This window comes from Orbicella faveolata, unplaced genomic scaffold (genome assembly GCF_042242905.1).
Source record: "Orbicella faveolata isolate gen_17 unplaced genomic scaffold, um_ofav_v1 contig_14, whole genome shotgun sequence".
NCBI lineage: Eukaryota > Metazoa > Cnidaria > Anthozoa > Scleractinia > Merulinidae > Orbicella > Orbicella faveolata.
The window spans coordinates 11,048,550-11,066,879 of NW_028301541.1; the positions used below are offsets into that span (position 1 = coordinate 11,048,550).

At 39.3% G+C, this 18,330-nt stretch overlaps 2 protein-coding genes, 2 long non-coding RNA genes and 2 pseudogenes across 4 annotated transcripts; 2 read left to right on the plus strand and 4 right to left on the minus strand.

Moving 5' to 3' along the window:
- Positions 1 to 946: 946 nt before the first annotated feature.
- LOC149113963 (uncharacterized) lies at positions 947 to 4,380 on the minus strand (annotated as a pseudogene).
- Positions 4,381 to 7,495: 3,115 nt separating this feature from the next.
- On the plus strand, positions 7,496 to 8,676 carry LOC149113964 (uncharacterized). The gene is made up of 2 exons (XR_016206373.1): positions 7,496 to 7,740; positions 7,872 to 8,676. It is a non-coding gene; the product is annotated as an uncharacterized LOC149113964 (long non-coding RNA).
- Positions 8,677 to 8,920: 244 nt separating this feature from the next.
- LOC149113965 (uncharacterized) lies at positions 8,921 to 10,070 on the minus strand. The gene is made up of 4 exons (XM_089286601.1): positions 9,820 to 10,070; positions 9,628 to 9,733; positions 9,276 to 9,515; positions 8,921 to 9,169 (listed from the first exon to the last, which is right to left on the minus strand). The coding sequence occupies exons 1-4, from the start codon at positions 9,829 to 9,831 to the stop codon at positions 8,946 to 8,948; spliced, it is 582 nt and encodes a 193-aa protein (XP_089142727.1). The 5' UTR covers positions 9,832 to 10,070; the 3' UTR covers positions 8,921 to 8,945.
- A 578-nt stretch (positions 10,071 to 10,648) lies between these two features.
- On the plus strand, positions 10,649 to 11,468 carry LOC149113966 (uncharacterized; annotated as a pseudogene).
- A 614-nt stretch (positions 11,469 to 12,082) lies between these two features.
- LOC149113967 (uncharacterized) lies at positions 12,083 to 13,214 on the minus strand. The gene is made up of 3 exons (XR_016206629.1): positions 12,751 to 13,214; positions 12,527 to 12,651; positions 12,083 to 12,345 (listed from the first exon to the last, which is right to left on the minus strand). It is a non-coding gene; the product is annotated as an uncharacterized LOC149113967 (long non-coding RNA).
- Positions 13,215 to 16,046: 2,832 nt separating this feature from the next.
- LOC149113968 (uncharacterized) lies at positions 16,047 to 17,025 on the minus strand. The gene is made up of 2 exons (XM_089287468.1): positions 16,748 to 17,025; positions 16,047 to 16,360 (listed from the first exon to the last, which is right to left on the minus strand). Exons 1-2 carry the CDS (start codon positions 16,845 to 16,847, stop codon positions 16,047 to 16,049), a joined length of 414 nt encoding a protein of 137 aa, XP_089143594.1. The 5' UTR covers positions 16,848 to 17,025.
- Positions 17,026 to 18,330: the final 1,305 nt, after the last annotated feature.

Consider the following 18,330-nt stretch of genomic DNA (forward strand, 5'->3'; position numbering starts at 1 on the left):
GCTGGAGTGTTCATATGGGAAAATTTTCATCCCGGTTACCGAGATCTCGGTCGCAAAACCCGAGATCTCGATAACCGGGCCACCCTGGCTTCTCATATGAACACATCGAAATTTTTACGAAGGAAAGAGTGGCGAGGCGAGATCTCGGAAACCGAGCCAGCCCGGTAGACCGGGCTCATATGAAGAGGCCCTGACTGTACAAAACACGCATCGGCGGGCGCTCTTATTCATCGACAACCGACAATTTATTGGATTTCTACACGAACAAAACTGAGCAGCATCTACAGACATAAACTTTATGGTCACTTATTGGGCCTTGATAAACAAGCGTTGCTTACAATTCAGGCGAAACTCAAACTTGCAATTAATCTTTTTTTTTTTACTTTGTGGTCGAGATAGACTCTCAGGCGGGCGAAATTCTCGCAAGCGTGTGGTAAGAGGAGGGAAACTTTGAAGTCCTGAAACGCTGCTATATCCAAATATATCCAACTAGTTTTTTGCTGTGTTATGGAAAAGCTGTTATTCATCAACATATGTGAAACTTAGACTGGAGTATTGTGGAGCTCTTGTAAAAGAAGTGAGCGGAACACAACTTGGTCAGTGATATAAAGCGGGACATAAGTAGTGGTATGGGCTAGTCCAGTACAGATTTGACAGGTATTGTGATGCAAATGAAAAGGTATTGTTATGGAAAGGAGTTCTATTGTTTTCTCGAGTTTGACGTATCCATGGTAACCAGAAGCCCCACCCCCTTTGGCGTCATTAATCTCGTTTCCGTGTTGACCGAGTAAAAAGCCTGGTTTTTAGCATAAACAAAGGAATCACGCAATTTTAAAGTTACCCATTAACTTTAATATCAAATGTTTCCCTAAAATTACAGGACAGAGGCGCGTGCAACTCCCTAGTGGATTGCGCTCCTTATGAATGAAACTATTTACAAAAGTGTTTACAAATGGCACAACAGTTCAATCATGTCCACATCCTCGTTTGTTATTCTTTCATAGCCATAGGGATATGTTTTGAAGGTGTAGGGATCTATCACCCGTTTTTCGTACACAAGCTGGTACTTTTTCGTCTGAGAGACTGTGGTCAGTGAGTACTCTTTGGAGTTTCGAACGATGTGATAAGGCTTGTAAATATCAGTTTGTCGCGTTTTCTCGAGATGGCGTTGAATTTCGTCTGAAACATTTTGCCGCAACACTTGATAATTTAACTGCTTGCTACCTTCACTGTTTAAAGAGATTCCCCTCACTTTGCATTCTTCTTTTTCTTTCTTCGTGAGGTAGTCATAATTTTTCGGACCCGCGGACGCAAATTCAGTGATGAAGTCGTGTTCTCCCAACTCGTCCTTGAAATTACCGAGAAAGTCGTCACGGGGAGGATTGTTTTCATGGGGTAAACTGGAAAAAATAACGCTGTCGGTGTCTGTGTACTGTACTCGTTCTTGTAGCAGGTCCAGAGCTGCATACAAACGAAGTCGAGCCCAACATGTCGTGAAACAAGCGATGAAAATGTTGAGGTTTGGTGAGACAGGTTCGTCATTCGATTTCAGTTTATAGTGAACTTCAACGATGTCTTCAGACAATACACTCACGTAGCAAATGTCATTTGCATCACTTTCATGGAATGCACTGAACCTCATAGGATCCCCGAACTCTTTGATTTGAGTTTTGTTGGTGCGCTGGCCAAACTTCCCCCACATGGAATTTAACATTTTTGCAAGGCTACGTTTGTGTGTTTCGGATCTGTTGGGATAGCATTTACGACAGCCATGCCAAAAGCAACCTTGAAATTCGTAGACGGTGTTCGTAGTTGCATCGTAGCCGTCCACGGTGTAGCGACTGTTGGGGATACGGTATTCCCCATCATTTCCAACATGTTGAATTCTCCCACTGATCTGACTTTGTTGCCACAGTAGATATTCCATGGCAACTTTCGACTGATTTGTTTTTAGTCGCCAACCGTGGAGAGGCTCGGAAGCAATTGTGTTGGCTTCCACTCGGTTTTGTCGCACGTCTCGATTGCACGCCGAAGCTATAGTAATATGACTGAAGGGGTCAAACTTTGTCTCTTTTTCAAAAAGCCGTTTGAAAGTAAGGCATCCCTCCCTCAGTACTTTCACGTCCGACTCGCAATATTCCAGCAATTCTTTCTGGAAATCGAACACTACATTCTCAGCTCTTTCTTTATCATGCCATTTCTCGAAGTCTTTACGGCCGTTGACAGACATTGATTCAGGCATGTAAAATTCTTTCTCGGGAATTGGTCCCACGTAATCTTGATTTTCAGGCGTGTTAAACAGGTGAGGAAAATAGCCCTTCTTTAACTCTGTCAATCCCAATGTCTTTGGAAATGCAGAAAGCGGCATTTGAAAAAATGACAGAGAGTCAATAAAATTAATATTGTCACAGGTTAATTGGAGAAGTTTAGCTCCATTTCTGATTTGATTGAGGACCCTGTGTTGGCGATGATATTCCTCCACGACGAAATAGGAGTCGTAGCCAGAAAAGTTATGGGCCAAAACAGTTACATTGCGCGTGTCTTCTTCAGTTAACGTATCCAGCCATTCCAGGAAATCGCGAATGCAATCTTCACCTTTGAAGTGGAGTGGACAATTATCATCCTCAGTTTCCGCTATTAAAAGATTAGGGATGTGTTTGCCAGTGTCTTGCATCGCCTCAATATCGAAGAAAACGAGAATGGGAGGCTTTTCATCATCATCATCATCATCATCATCATCATCATCATCATCATCATCATTACCACTATCCTCTGCTTCGGCTTCGGTTAGTCGCTTGCGTTTTTTCTTTTTCTTTCTCTTCTTCTTTTTTTCTTTTTTCTCTTCGGTTAGCTCTTCCGGTGTTTTAGGTATCTGAATAAAGCATCGGTGGCTTGCGGCCTCTATGTACTCGTGGCAAGAGGGACGGTCTATGTAACCACATTCATGTTCTTGTTGCTTCTTGAGACCCACCAACAACTTTTTACAGCTACTGCATTTGCGGCGTTGACTGCAAACACTGATGTTTTTGGAGTCAGCGATTTTTTCCCCTGTAGGATTTCGTCAGATGATTTTGAAAACAAACATCACCATAAAACATCCGCTTACAGGATCCGTAGGGTGTAGCTGGTGGTTGATTACGACACCTGGCCTCTGTAAAGTCCTCACATCCCGTTTGTAAGCAGGAAGAACAATGATCAGGGTTGTCTTCACAGGCGTGTTGACCTTCGTTATTGTAGGGTTTGAGACACCTAGCGCAGAAATAACTGTTACCAAAGAACCCAGGTAATGTAGTGATCACAGTGTAGTGTTCATTATCATACAACGGTACCAATTGTGTTTCCTGGGGCTATCCAAAAGAAGTCACGCTATAACCTCGGGTAGCGTCCACAAGTAAGAGCTGATAATTGTTCAAGGACGGCGTCAATGTAAATCTAGTGAGTTCCTCGCAACCGCATTTTCCCATTTCTACATTAGCTTCTATATGCAGCTTGACTGCTTCATCTCTCTGGATAGAGACACCTCTTCTGAAGCTGTTCCATTGAGGGTGATTATCCACTCTAGCTTTAGCTGTCACAATGGCGCGGGCGCAGCATAGTTCATCTTTGTTATCGATACTGATGACAGAACCTTTCAAACGTTTGAAAGTTTCTGGATTAGAATGTCCAGGTTTCAATTTTCGTTTCTGACCGCTACCGCGAGGAGATGTACGAACGTGTGTAAAAGATAATTGAAACGAACCATTCATTTCAAAGTTCTCGTTTGAGTTTAACACCTGTGACATTTGCTGCAGCAGACTGTCGACACGATCGCTACCATTTAACCATTCCCCCGCCGGTAACCCTCGATAAACATAGCTGTTGACTAAGCGATTGCTGGCTAAATTGAAGTAGACACGATCAGCGGCTGGTATCCTGTCTCGGAGAATCAAATTTTGGATTGTTCTATGTAATCCATCAGCAATTGCTGCTGCCAAGTTTTGTTGAGGTATAAATTGTCCCACCTGACTAATGTTGGAGGTGTAGTGACGCTCTCTAACGCCCATTTTTTTGCTGTGACTATCTACGTACGGGTTGAGTACAAATTCGAAGCGTCCAGGTTCTGTGGTAGCAAGACTTCCCCCCATTTGTTCTTGATTAGTGAGTTGACGTTCTGTAGCCTCGGCGACATTTGACAAAATCGTATCATCGATAGAGTCGTCAAGAATCTAAGAGAAAATATCAAATAAAATAAATAACCCGGTTCATCACACATTAAGTACACAAAATGTATTTTTGTTACAACATATTTAATTTACCTGTTGGAAATAACTGTTTTCTGGTCCATTCTCAATAACAATAATGGCCTCCAACAATTCCTCATCGCTTATATCCTCAAGGTGGCCTGACATGGGGCGAAAATCTTATCCAGAGAAACAAAAGTTTAGTCAACAGTCCACCATCTGCAAATGATTTCTATCTAGCGAGTCCCAACTTTATTGGTGTCGTTAACTAATCATATTACAGGAAATGGCAGCACATTTCCAACATCCAATCATATTGCACAAAAATGGCGTCATATTTTCAACCACCAATCAAGTAACATATGACGTTATTGATCTATCATAATTACACTCACACACGCAGACCACCCGAAAAGTTTACTTAGTTTGTTAATTTAATTTTCCTGTAAATAACAATTACACAACTCGCATGAAAACAAATGCGTTCATTAGTCTTTTAGCGTCCGTTCAATTCGCCTTAAAAGATAATAGCCTATTCAGTTAAGCTAACAGAGTCTAATCATTCAACGTTTAAGATAATAGTCCATTGTCACATTCTTGCGTTAAGTTTTCAACTCGTATGCAAATTTCGTTATCCCCGCGACCAATGGGACAAATTATTTGCATCGCGCGCTAACTAGGAGTAACGGTTCCATTGTAACTTTAAGGTTTATAAAATACGATCGATGGAACGCTATAGCTTTGCTTATCCTAAATCCGTCCAGTGTTAGTTGTGTTATACTGGTAGAACGTTTCCAAGTCCGTCAGCGAGCTATTCAAAATCAAAAGAACTTCTTTTCAAAACCCGTAACCGCCTTCAAATTCCAGGCCCGATATAAAGGATTACAGCGAGCTATTCAAAATCAAAAGAACTTCTTTTCAAAACCCGTAACCGCCTTCAAATTCCAGACCGGATAGAAAGGATTACAGCGAGCTATTCAAAATCAAAAGAACTTCTCTTCAAAACCCCTAACCGCCTTCAAATTCCAGGCCTGATATAAAGGATTACAGCGAGCTATTCAAAATCAAAAGAACTTCTTTTCAAAACCTGTAACCGCCTTGAAATTCCAGGTCCGATATAAAGGATTACAGCGAGCTATTCAAAATCAAAAGAACTTCTTTTCAAAACCTGTAACCGCCTTGAAATTCCAGGCCCGATATAAAGGATTACAGCGAGCTATTCAAAATCAAAAGAACTTCTTTTCAAAACCCGTAACCGCCTTCAAATTCCAGACCTGATATAAAGGATTACAGCGAGCTATCATAGCCAGAAATTCCGAACCAAAGTGGGTGGTGCTTATTTCTGTTATGCTCCAGTATACATGTCAGCCAGACAGAGCTGAAAAACGACTGCGCATGCGTAGGGTTTTGGCGGGTGAGTCGACGAGTGGTGGCATTTTCGATCGTTCGATCAATGCAAAGTTTTGGCGCCATTCGATGTTAATTTTTTGGACTAATATCATCCGAGAAAAATGGAGAAGATGGAACTTTCAATGTCACTTCAGTCAAGCAGATGTTCCTGATATCCTGAACATATTCCTGGCTATATTGACGGTCTAAACACAGCAAATTCTAGCAGATATCGGTCGCAGCGCCATGGTAGTTAAGTTTATTTTGGATACCACTTACAGGTTAAAAAAGTGTAAATTTCAACTCCCTTGTTGTCAATACATCTATTCAAAGGTGTTTGCTCTTTACAAATAATTATATATAGATGTAACCACGTAAGCTCGCATTTGAGCGCATCAGCTTACATTTGTACTTGAGCACTCGTTGCATGCTTTTGGACCTCACGGGAACAAACTGTAAAGGAAATGATTCCCTTCTTCATGTTGAAATATTTATGTATATAGCCTGCCACTCAACATTCCTGGAGATATGACAGAAAAATTAATGGCACGCTGAGTCTTCTTACTTGTGAAATTGAACAGAGAATTTGGAAAGGTAAAAAAATATCTGCTCTCATGGGCTGACCTTGACTTTGCGGATTTAAGCTTATATTTCGCTAATAACGAGTCTATAAAGGCTTACTTTCTGGATACAGTAGTCGGAGTTCAAATTCAGTTTGGTGCACATTTCTACAGATGCCTTTCCTTATTCATCTCCCCGTCAATTTAGTAAGTAACTACAAAAATTAGTCAACGGAGCCTGAAATATGCGCGGAAATGCTCAAAACTTTGAGTGAAAAACTGTGCGCAAAATTTCCCTCAACTAAACGGTAAGAATTGCCTGTCTCGACGATGCTTTCTCGAGAATTCTTGAACTGAAAGCAAGCCCAGTAGAAGGTCAATCACTGCAGCAAAAATATAAGAAAGGGAGAAAAAGGAAAGGAGAAAAAAAATGAATAAAATAAAAACGAAAAGTTTACAGATGTAAACCACACTTTCTCTTTGATTTCTGTGTATGCCCTGGCCAAAATGTCGTAAAACCCTATGCTTGTGGAAAGAAAGGCATGCTGTCCTGTTGCAACTGCTATTTGAGGAGATTGCAGCTAATTTGGCTCATATCCAGCCTGAAGATGTCCAAAATGTCCAAAAAATGCTTTTTAGACAAAAAGCTCCGGGAGTCAATGGGTTAAAAAGTAGTTTAAATAGCGGAATTTAGGAAGCTAGCAAAATATATGCTGAAAATGCTAAAAAGCTGGGAAAAGTTTAGTGAGGTGTTAGTGAAACTTTACATTAGTGGCTGTACCAAGAGTGAACTGAAAATTGTTGACTTGCTTGAACCAAGAAAGTAATTCGAAGGAGTACTGCCATTCTGCAAAAGCTGTATTGGGCTCCACTGTTCCCATGTAAGTGGCTGTCTAAGAGGAAAACATCTTGTGTGGTTGGAATGAAGACGACAGTATTGGAATTTAAAATAAAAATAGATGTTTTACTGTGTGTTAAAGCAGTTCTCCAGTGAAAAGGTAAATCAGCTGCAGGACTTGCTTCAGGGATAATGCTAACAGGCATTTCAGGTCCTACAGTGGTGCCACCAACTACATTGTTTAATACCGTAGATGATTGTAGAGCTTGTAAACACCAAATGTTTGAGGAATGTTCTGTGTCCCTGAGTCATAGATGCTGTTACCCACTAAAATCCCTTGCACAATTAGCTGGTACACCCATGTCTGGCTCAGTGGACTGTTGAGCAGAGAAATTTGAACATTTTCTGAAAAGAACCTTTTGCTAAACAAAAGTGCAATAAAAGTACAGGCATTGCTTCCTTTTTTCTTAGAATTGTAGACTGTGAAACACTGCTTGGGAATGACCAGAAAGTGACATTGCCATGATGGTTCGGAGGGATGATAATGAGTGTTAGAACTCGAGAAGAGCTGTAAGAGGGAGACGAGGTATTTGTAGCTGAAGGTTGACTTCTGGATGAATGATTGGCCCGGGATGGAAGAGGGATAGTTGCATAAGTATCCAGGATGCTTTTAACCTTTTGAGACCATTCTGGTGAGGTGTAGAAAAGTTCAGCGTCGGATATGTTCAAGCCTGTAAGTGGTGCATTATTGCTTTCATCTTTATGGAGTTCATCATCATCATCATTTTCCCTTTCATTAGCATTTTTAGACGACAAAAGCCCATTGTTGAAGGTGTTTGCTAACTTTTGAACTTTTTTCTTCAGTGGTTCAGCACAGATTGGACAGCAATGATTTGAAAGCAAGCAAGCTTGGTGAAAGCAGTTGAAGCAGGCCAGTCTAACAATGGTATCTGTTTCTCTTGTGCAAGTTGGAAAATCACAATAAATATCTGGGTGAGGTTGTTGGCCTGGCTCTACATCATCGAGATTATAACTTAGTGGAAAACACTTGGTGTCTACTGTGGTTTCAAACGTTGGGAGATGGTACAGTGGCTTCCCTTTTGGTCTTCCATTATTTGCAACTGGATGTTCAACCTGAGTCAAATAAATGAAATGTTGAAAAATTAAATTATGTGCATGTCAGTGGTACATGTACATTTATTATGAGGAAAACATGATGTTAGTAATTTTGTTTGTTTGTTTTTACTTTCCATTTTTAAGTCAGAGATGTTATCAGTATTCATTTATTATGTTTGTTTATTTTAATATTCAGTCTATTGTTTGGTACATTTTATATCTATGTCTGCATATCCTTATCCTACATATCTAAGAATCATGTAAAGAAGCCTAAACCACGCATTTTACTTAAACTGTCTTAACACACCTCAGGAATTTGACAATACTTTAGAAATGTGGAAAATGCTTGCTTGCAGCTTGTGTTTTTCAATTTTTCTTGCATCATCAAATTCTTGTATTGTTTTATGATGGTATAATAAATGGTTTAGACTTCTGTATTTATTAATTTTATAACTTTTTTTTATTTTCAGGATTGCTACCTGGTATGATTTGTGGCAGTTCTGTGAAATGCTCTTAAACAGATCAAGAAGAAATTCTGCACTTTTCCCTGCAATAAGCCACAAGTTGGATTCACTCTGCTGACCATGGTGGTACTGTGGAACAAAGGACTGGACAAAGGAACTTATTTGTACCGGTTTTACATTTGCATGTCACAAGAAACTCGGAAGTTATTATACGTGCCACTCATTTTAAAGGGAGTTCTTATTGTAACCTCCCAGTAACCACACCTTTTGTGGAGGGCTGTAATCGAAATTAAATTAAATTAATTAGCCAAAATGGCTTTTTTCTCAATGATATTTTTTGGTAGTGTGCATGAAGCCATTAGAATTGCTTATTTATTTGCAGACTGACCTCATTTACTCTCTGCAACTGTTGTGATATGTAGTTGGCATGATCTTTAGCAAGGTCTGCTTTTAACTGCTGCACGTTCCTAGGCATGGTGCTGTATCCTAAAATCTGACCAGCAGATAGGCCTTGCAAGGACATGCCACAACTAGCTGTGTATAAGCCACTGTCCTTTTGCAATGCAGATGTTTTTTGTGACCAGTCATGTAGGTAAAAGAAATTTGCTTCTATTGTTACAACCCCTATGAACAATGAATGAAAAACAATTTTCTTACAGGTAGCTCATTTCATTTAAAGTTTGTTACCTAAAATAGGCCATTATGTGGAGTAGGGACGCCACTCTCTGCTCTTGCATCTCTCTCCTTCTGTTGGACAAGCTTTTTCTTCCACTTAAACAGTTAAGGATGTCCTCAAAGAGTCCAGGGCTATTTTTGTCTGTAAACTGTTTCATTGCCTCTAGATTGTAAATTTTCTGGTCTGGGATGATTATTTGATGTCTGTACAGGGCCTTTTGAAATGCTTCCAACTTCTTTTCAATTGTTGACTCTGTAATAGAAAAATCAACCATGAAAAAAATTAAAATATTTTTGTGAGAAGTACAGAGTTTTTGTTTTAATGCTAAATTTTAATTCAAGCAGCTTCAAAACAGTAAAAACACCTTTTATCTCTGCGAGCTGTCGTGTTGCCACATGAAGCTGTGTTTGCAAGGTGCAGCACTTTTGTGTCTCCTTTCTGAGCAACAAATCCATTTCCTCCGGTGACTTCTAGGAGGAATGCAACAAGCGGTTTGTTATTTCGAACTGATTTTACATAGCTGGCATCAAATATGATACAAAATTATGAGAAGTACCTGTTTTGGCATGGGTGAGGTGTGATGGAATGTCACATCAGTACTCTTTCTCTGAAATCATCAAAAGGAACTTATTTGTACCGGTTTTACATTTGCATGTCACAAGAAACTCGGAAATATGTGCCACTCATTTTAAAGGGCGTTCTTATTGTAACCTCCTAGTAACCATACCTTTCGAGGAGGGCTGTAATCTTGTTCATCTTTAAACAATTGGTCTGCATTTTTCCTACAACTGGAACACCATCGCACACCAGGACGTACGGTAACCACTCGTAGTACGTCCGATGCGGTCAAACATTTCATAAAACCTCGCTGGTATGTTGGCTGAAATATCAGTTGAGTGCACAGGAAGTGGACATGCACAAAAACCATGTGCTTCGCGGTTTATTCTGGTCCAGTGTCGAGTACATGCCCAGCTGTTCGTAGTGCCACCGACATACCTTGCTATTGCACCATTGAACCTCCGCATTTTCCCTTTGCATTCCTCGCCTTTTCTGGTTTTTCTATGGTACCAACAGGTCCGCTCACCGGAAGTTTCCGTGAACATCAAACTCATTAACATAATCTGCAACACGAGCCGCATTTTCGCGGCACGAACTCCGACTTCGCGGCAAAATTTCGATGAGTGTTCAAGGATGGAAGTGTGGTGTTCAGGAGATATGTTTTAGAACTAATATCGACGGGTCTTAAAGGAAAGTTTCAAGCTTAACCTTATTACTTACTCCTTAGCCCAAGCGAAAACTCTCAGCGCTCTTAAATTTTTCAAAAATGCCGCCATTCTACGTATACGTTGCTATGGTTTTATGTTGTCTTTCCCAGCCTGTCAATAAAGCTAGCGTGTGATTGGCCCGTCTGTTAAAGCCGAAGCTGTAGTCAAACCAAAATGGCGTCGCGCGATAGACCGTCTAGAGGCTACTTCTCGGTCTTATATTCGATTTCATCCGCGGACACCGACTTTGGCCAGCCAAAAATAATCAAGTACAGAAGATCGGCGTATTGGGAAGTTGAAAGGCTCGTCGAAAGACGGGAAAGAAATGGAACGGTAAGTGTTTGGTTGTAGTGCCCGTTTTCGCACGTGCTCGCTTGGTTGATATTAACTGAATTGAGTGTTTACCCGAAATCAGCACAAGCCTTTCTTGCCTTTCATTTAATTAGGTAGAATATTTGGTGCAATGGAAAGGCTACTCGCCCTAGGAAGCCTCGTGGGAGCCAGAGGAGGGTATCTTACCTCGATGTGTGGAACTCTTCAACAGGCCAAGCCCGGACGTGGCAATTGTTCAAGAAAATGTTTGTTTTTTTAGGGTGGCCGTCGAACGGCACTTGAAGTCGCGGTCACGTTTGTCTGTAAGGTTGTTTTTTGGGGGGATGTTTTTCGTTTCTTGTTTACTGGTAAGGGAGTGACGAGGGAGGGATGGACATTTTTTGAGAAAGAAGATTTCAATGCTGTTTATTTTCCTCTTGGGTGGGATTCCTGGGTGGACTCTCATGGTCAAGGAACAAAGGTTTTTTACCCTATGAGGGTTAAAATGTTCATTTCTTGGTCCCCAAAGAAGTATGAAATGGGTATGGGTGAGATTCCTGCTTTGTCACCAAGAACATATCAGGAGAATATTTCTTTTAATTTTACTAAAGTAGCTCTAAATGATTGAATCTTGAAGGGCTACTTTAGCAAAATTAAGAATGGTAATTGAACTGAGCGGAGTGCAATTTGGTCTGTAATCATACACGTGATTTAAAATGTAAAAAAAATATTCTCCTGATAGGCTCTTTTCATATTAAATAAAAAATTATATGACTTTTGCATGCAGGGCTATTTAAGTCTAAGTAAATGGAAAATATTTTGAGATAGATATGCCAAGTTTAAGTGGTCAGTAAGTACATTCACCTTCAAATGTGCATTCTTTAATTTTTTTACATTTGCATTCAATGTGAAAATGTACACTTACTGAGGTAGGTGAAAGGCATGCATACAAAGATAAATGTTCACGTACAAAGCAATGTACCTTTAACAGATTTGAATGTACACTTACAAAGATGTATGTACACTTAAAAAGTTTATGTGCCTTTTTAATACAGAGTTGAATGAACACTTGTAACAAAGTTGTACATACTAATATTAAAGTATGTTATTTATTTCTCTTTTGTTGAGGTTTTCGTTGTTTTTCTTTAGAGTTTTCTGCTTTTTTAGATACATTTTTTTCAGTTGGGGAGACCGCTGATGGAGTCATATTCTTTAAGTAGCTGATTCCCCTCTTTGTTCCCCTTTTTGTTTTGATAAGTTCATCCCAGTATTCCTGGGCCCTTTTTGTGTATTTGCGATGCTGTCGCTCTCTGTGCTTCAGAGCTTCCAATCTATACTCAGTACATAGCACCTCAGCTGGATCATCATTGTGGTTGCTCTTCCTCTGTATTAGAAATACATAAAGTTTCAAGTTGTAATGGATTGTTTTGTACCTCTGCTCGAAATAGTTCTGTAGAGAATGGCTCCCATGAAGAAATGTATTTGAAGTACAGATCTGCAAAGTCCTAAAGACAGAACATCGAGACAAGAAAATATTCAGATAAGTAAAAACAGCTAATTGCCCAACTTGTCTCTAAATTGGGATGTAATAATTGATAGGGATGAACTCATTACTTGGACTGTGATGTTATCTCAATTGATTACTTTATGAACAGATAAATTGTGTAGAGTTTAATCTGTACCTACCTTCCATAATTGAATGACCATTTAGCATGTGGTCTTCTTATTTGCTTGTAAAAATACATCTTTGAATGACTCCTCCAAAGTCTGGCTGCTCTCGCTGCCATTTACAACAGCAACAGTGTGATTTCCTGAAAAAGAAGGTTATAAATTAAAGATATTTATTAAATTGACACCTATTCAAAACAATAATTAATAACCAGTTGCATATGTTTGTGTACTTAACTAACCTTTTGATGACAAAATATCATCCACCTTCTGAAGGATGGTGAAACTCAGAAGTATGAAATTAGTCATTCTGCTCATACGTGCTCCATCACCACTTAATTTAACTTTTACTGTTTCTCCATCCTTTAATGTTCCTTTGCTTATCTGTAATTAAATTGAACATCTTTCAGTTCCAAGAACTATTTTTATTTGCCTGTCTGATTGATTGAAAGCTCACAATGCAGTTGTTATGTTAATACATATTTCACATTACATGAAATTATTAGACCTTACAAGTGCATCAACAAGGATGACATGATACACAACTTACATTTCAAAAAACATTTTAATTTATTTTGCACACTATAGCTACTGAATGAATAGTATAATCTCCAGCCATTAAGTACTTTATTTTTGTGATCAGTTTTGCTGTTACACTTTAATTTTGTTTTTCTGTTATTTACAAATAAATGTTGGGTCCCTCACTAGACTCTTACTCAATTCCATAGGGAACCAATGTTATTCGTTGTTATCAATTAAGGCAGGAAATGAGCACGAGTTTTCTCATCCTCTTCTTGGATTACTGCTCTAGGGTAAAGTAAATGTTTCAACCATAAGATTTTCTATTAATGGGTTTATTTATGTGTGTTAATAGCTGGATGGCATTAACACTTGATGAAGCTAGTCCAGTAATGAGTATTTACCATGTCTCTCACTTTGTCAGTGAGCAACTCTTTGAGGGAATACTGAGGTCCAGGTGCCAAATCAGGCGTGGTAGAAATTTTAACTTACTTATTTAGATCAGATCGACATTGTTTTATTAAATAGGATTTAACAGGAAAATCATCAACAGCCATTGACAGCTCATGAACAAATTCATCCCCAACTCCAAATTTATCCATTAAAAAGAGTATGCTCTCCACTGTGTTTTTGTCATCGGGTGAAGTTTTTCATATTTTGATTTTCGGGATACCACACTACCGTGTTCTTGCTGCGGATTGCTGTAGTTGAGAAGTCTATAGAAAAGCTATCAGTGCTGTTAGGGTCTTTAAGTTTCAAAAGCTGTAAATCCAGGCCAAATATTTCAACAAAATTAAGTGCCTTCTGTGCTCGAGTCTTTAGTTCTTTTAATTTTTTGTTTTTTGCTTGTTTGGTTTTGAGGTCTGGAATTCCAGCTCTTCTGTGACTCCCCAAGCTTTCATTCTGTAACCTGTCAATGTAGTTAGTCAGTTGTTGATTTTCATTGTTCAGTTCTCTTGTTCTTTCCTTTTCTTTAGCATAATCTTTTTCAATCTCTGAAAGCATTTCTTCAACTAGTTTCTCCTTTTCTTCCTGAAGATTTTCATATTTTGGTCTCCAGTTACAGCTTTCTTCTTCTACTCTTTCAAGTTTTGACTGAATGGAACGCAGATCTGCTTCCCACTTCTCTACCCAGATCACTTCACTTCTCAAAATAGCCAGCCTACACAATGTTTCCTCATGCTCTTTTCTGCTTTTACAATTTCCTTTTCTGTTCAGGGTCTTATTTGTGATTAAAGCAACAGAACTGCGATTTGAAAGTCGGCGCTCAATTCGATCACTGTCTCGAGTGATCTTAAATGCTTGTCCAGGAATGATTCCATTTAACATGTCAATGTATGCAATACCTGGCGTTTCTTTTTTCAATTTGTGCCACTGTATCAGTGAGGCATTCCTAATTGACAGCCAGAGCACAACTTCATTACCACCTTCACGTTGTTTTGTCACATATTTTAACTGTGCTTCTGGTGGATTGCAGATAGATACGAGGGGATCACGGACCGGGTAGCAATCAGAAATTTTTTCCTTCTTGTTTTGATTTTTTCTTCTTTTTTTTTTTTGCGCGAAAACAAAAAAAAAATTCTGAAATTCCCTCCAAAAAAAGCCTGTGCCACCGAGTCTGTAGCCTCGTAATCACCCGCTGTAGTTACCAGCCTTTTATCTGTCGTTGAGCTGTTGGTATCAAATGGCAATCGTTTTTGCACAGCATTTAATGCGAAGAAGAGAGGCAATCAAAACTGTTTTTTTGCGCGCGATCAAAGCAAGATTAGTGTTCATGGATGCGTTTATATTTGCTGAAAGAAGGCTAAAAAAGCCGCAATATTTTCAGGGTATACAAAGTTTTAATTGCCGTAAATGTTGAATGACATATTTGAACTTAAAAAACTTGATTGGGATGGATCGATACCAGGAGAGGATTTCGGCTGAGTCAAGATGTGGAAAGTGACATTTATACAGGTAGGCGCCATTTTGTGTGTTCTAAAGGCCATTTCTTCGAAATGAAACGCTGCAATTAATAACCAAGAAAACCGCAACGAGTGTTTGATTTATCAAAACAAAGTACTTCTGCAATGAAAGTACTGATGAGTATCATTAGAACTGGCATTGGGATGGCAGGGATATGTCCATAATACGAATTTTAGAAACTGGTTTTATATGAATCTCCATACTGATCCTTCTATTCTTTCGCAAGTTTAAAATACCGTTAAAATTCTAAGTGTTGCGGTCTATTGCGCATGCGCGGTTTGGAATTTGTGGCTATGTTCAAAATCAAAAGAATTTTTTTTCATAAAGCGTAACCGCCTACAACTTCCAGGTCTGATTGAATCACGTAATGATATAAAAAACACAAAGGTTCATTATCGTTTCCATCCATTATCAGTGACCTATTCAAAATCAAAAGAGTTTCTATTGAATGCTCATACGCTCCTTGAAATTCCAGGTTGTCATTAAATCATGTAGTGGTATTGAAAAGCACAAAGGCTTATCCTTTCCATTCAATTTCAGTGACCTAATTCAAAATCAAAATAATTTCTTTTCAAAGCCCTTGGCCGTCTTCAAATTTCAGGTCTGATTAAATCATGTAAGTTAAAGTATGAAGTTATCTTTTCCATTCAATTTCAACGACCCATTTCAAAATAACGGTGCAGATTTGTGTTCGCCCGACATGTACTCCAATTTCAAGTTATATTTATTACCTCTTGAAAATCGTTGTCTTGGTCCGCGTTCTCAATAGAACGGACAGCCGCCAAGAGTGGTTCATCAATCAAATTCATTGCTGATTTTGAGGGCGCTGTCAAACTGAATTTTATGACGCTGCAGTTTTGATAATCGATAATCGATTTTGTGAATAATAAGTGCGCGTCTCCACGTGCTCCAGCACAAAATTAAAAGAACTGGGGAAAGCACATTGGACCATTGACTTTTATTAATGTGGTGGCTCCTAAAAGAGCCGTTTGGTTCTTACCTACATAAAATATGTAGGATTTTAAAAAGGTCGCCATACCTTGCTTTCTCAGCTTCAAGAAGACGTGATAAGCTCGGGAGAACGGATACGCCGTAATGACGCGGAATTTGTCGCCGTACGATTCCTTCCATGAGAAATAAACGCAAATCTCGTCCGTGGAATAACCCACGGAGAGACTCCGATGACTTTCTTCATTTTGAAGACGTACATGTAATAGTGGCCATGACCCGTCTTGTCACCTTCTTCGACGATTTCATAATCGTCACTATCGACGAAAGTTTTCCTTGCCAGAAAGGCCACAATTGACGTAATAAAGGTCCGCAGGAATTTGGACGCTGCGCATCGCCAGAAATCGGTGACATTTGAACCTGCAAATGTAAAATCCAGCGGTATCTGTAACCTTGCAGCGAAGAAATCGGAACGCCAAATGTACAAAGAAAATGTATGAAGAATGAGATATTTAATGGCATATTTCTTGAAGAATTAGCAAATGTGAAAATGTGCATGTCAGACACGATAGACTGGTCTATCACAAAACACATCGTGCACAAATGAAAGAGCAGACTTACAATTTTATGTTTCCTTTCGAAGGTTTTCTGCAAGATGTTTTCACTCGAAAAATTACAAGGCGTAGAGGGAGAATTACCGACCGAATCAAAACTCATAGTTTATAACCAACGATAATCGTCAAACCGAACGCGATCGTAAAAAATGTGTATACAGGAATGAAAAATATATATGTTAAAATAACTCACCTTGGGTCTCACAGCTCCATACGACTAATTTCGATGTTTCCTTTTTACTTTTGAAAACCACGAAGAAAATGCCTTCGGTGAACATCGGATGGCAATCCATGGTAAAATCCCAAAATTTTCTAACTTTGAACTACGATATTTCGGCCGTCTATGCTCCAATTTTGCTCCAAAAGACATCACTTGAAAGATATTTTTCTCTACGTTTACGTTAACACGATATTTGAGATCAGTGGTTTAACCACTAAATACAAATTTACTTTGTGTATGCTTCCCTTTTGCTTCTCATCGGCCGTATATGAGCCCATAGTCATTGTTTTTCCCAGCGGTTTTTACCATTTTGGTCTGCGGGAATTTTGATTTTTTCGAGGGAAATTGTTCCTTCTCTTTGTGTATTGCCATGTCTGAAAATTATACGTGGCGAGAAGAGTTGAAAGCGAATTTTCAACTAAACATTTTGGAAAATACGTCGTCCATGCAATATATTTTTAAACAGAGAGCCGGAACGTGCCTAGGTTCAAAAACACCGCACAAGGCATTGTTGAAATGGAGAGAGCTAAAGCAAGTAATAGTGAACATTTCTTACCTGGAGCTCTTGCAAGTGACTGCATCATATTTATTTTCGACCGCCGAATGCTTTCTTTTCGCGACGGCCATTTCGTTTATTTTTTAACAAATTGCCGCTGTTAATTCCGCGGGCTTATTGTCTTGAATTTCTGGCGATAAGTTCCTTGTCCAAATCCACGTGCCTTTCATTGATGTGCTCAGCATGGTCGTGAGACGGCATAATGTAATCGTTTTCAAAACTGACCGCCATTTTTCCACGAGTGAGAATGAGAATATTTTTTCTCTACTATGCCCGATCTTTTATGACCACATCAACCTTTGTCCAGGACGCCGTCAAACTGGTTTGACAGTGTCCTGTGTTTTCCTGCCTTTACTATTCTGACCAACCATAGGATTTTGTGACCAAATAAGGAAATCAACCTTTGTGAAGGACGCCGTCAAACTGGTTTGACAGCGTCCTGTGTTTTCCCACCTTTACTATTTAACCATTAACTTTAATATCAAATGTTTCCCTAAAATTACAGGACAGAGGCGTGTGCAACTCCCTAGTGGATTGCGCTCCTTATGAATGAAACTATTTACAAAAGTGTTTACAAATGGCACAACAGTTCAATCATGTCCACATCCTCGTTTGTTATTCTTTCATAGCCATAGGGATACGTTTTGAAGGTGTAGGGATCTATCACCCGTTTTTCGTACACAAGCTGGTGCTTTTTCGTCTGAGAGACTGTGGCCAGTGAGTACTCTTTGGAGTTTCGAACGATGTGATAAGGCTTGTAAATATCAGTTTGTCGCGTTTTCTCGAGAGGGCGTTGAATTTCGTCTGAAACATTTTGCCGCAACACTTGATAATTTAACTGCTTGCTACCTTCACTTTTTCTTTCTTCGTGAGGTAGCCATAATTTTTCGGTCCCGCGGACGCAAATTCAGTGATGAAGTCGTCTTCTCCCAACTCGTCCTTGAAATCACCGAGAAAGTCGTCAAGGGGAGGATTGTTTTCATGGGGTAAACTGGAAAAA

Excerpts from the sequence above, each read along its gene's own strand:
- LOC149113965 (XM_089286601.1), bottom strand. Across the intron at positions 9,516-9,627 it reads ACAGCTCGCAGAGATAAAAG|AGTCAACAATTGAAAAGAAG; the intron begins GTGTTTTTACTG and ends TTTCTATTACAG. Across the intron at positions 9,170-9,275 it reads CCACATAATGGCCTATTTTA|GGTCACAAAAAACATCTGCA; the intron begins GGTAACAAACTT and ends ACCTACATGACT.
- LOC149113968 (XM_089287468.1), bottom strand. The coding sequence starts at position 16,847 with ATGGATTGCCATCCGATGTTCACCGAAGGCATTTTCTTCGTGGTTTTC. Across the intron at positions 16,361-16,747 it reads ATGGAGCTGTGAGACCCAAG|GTTCAAATGTCACCGATTTC; the intron begins GTGAGTTATTTT and ends TTACATTTGCAG.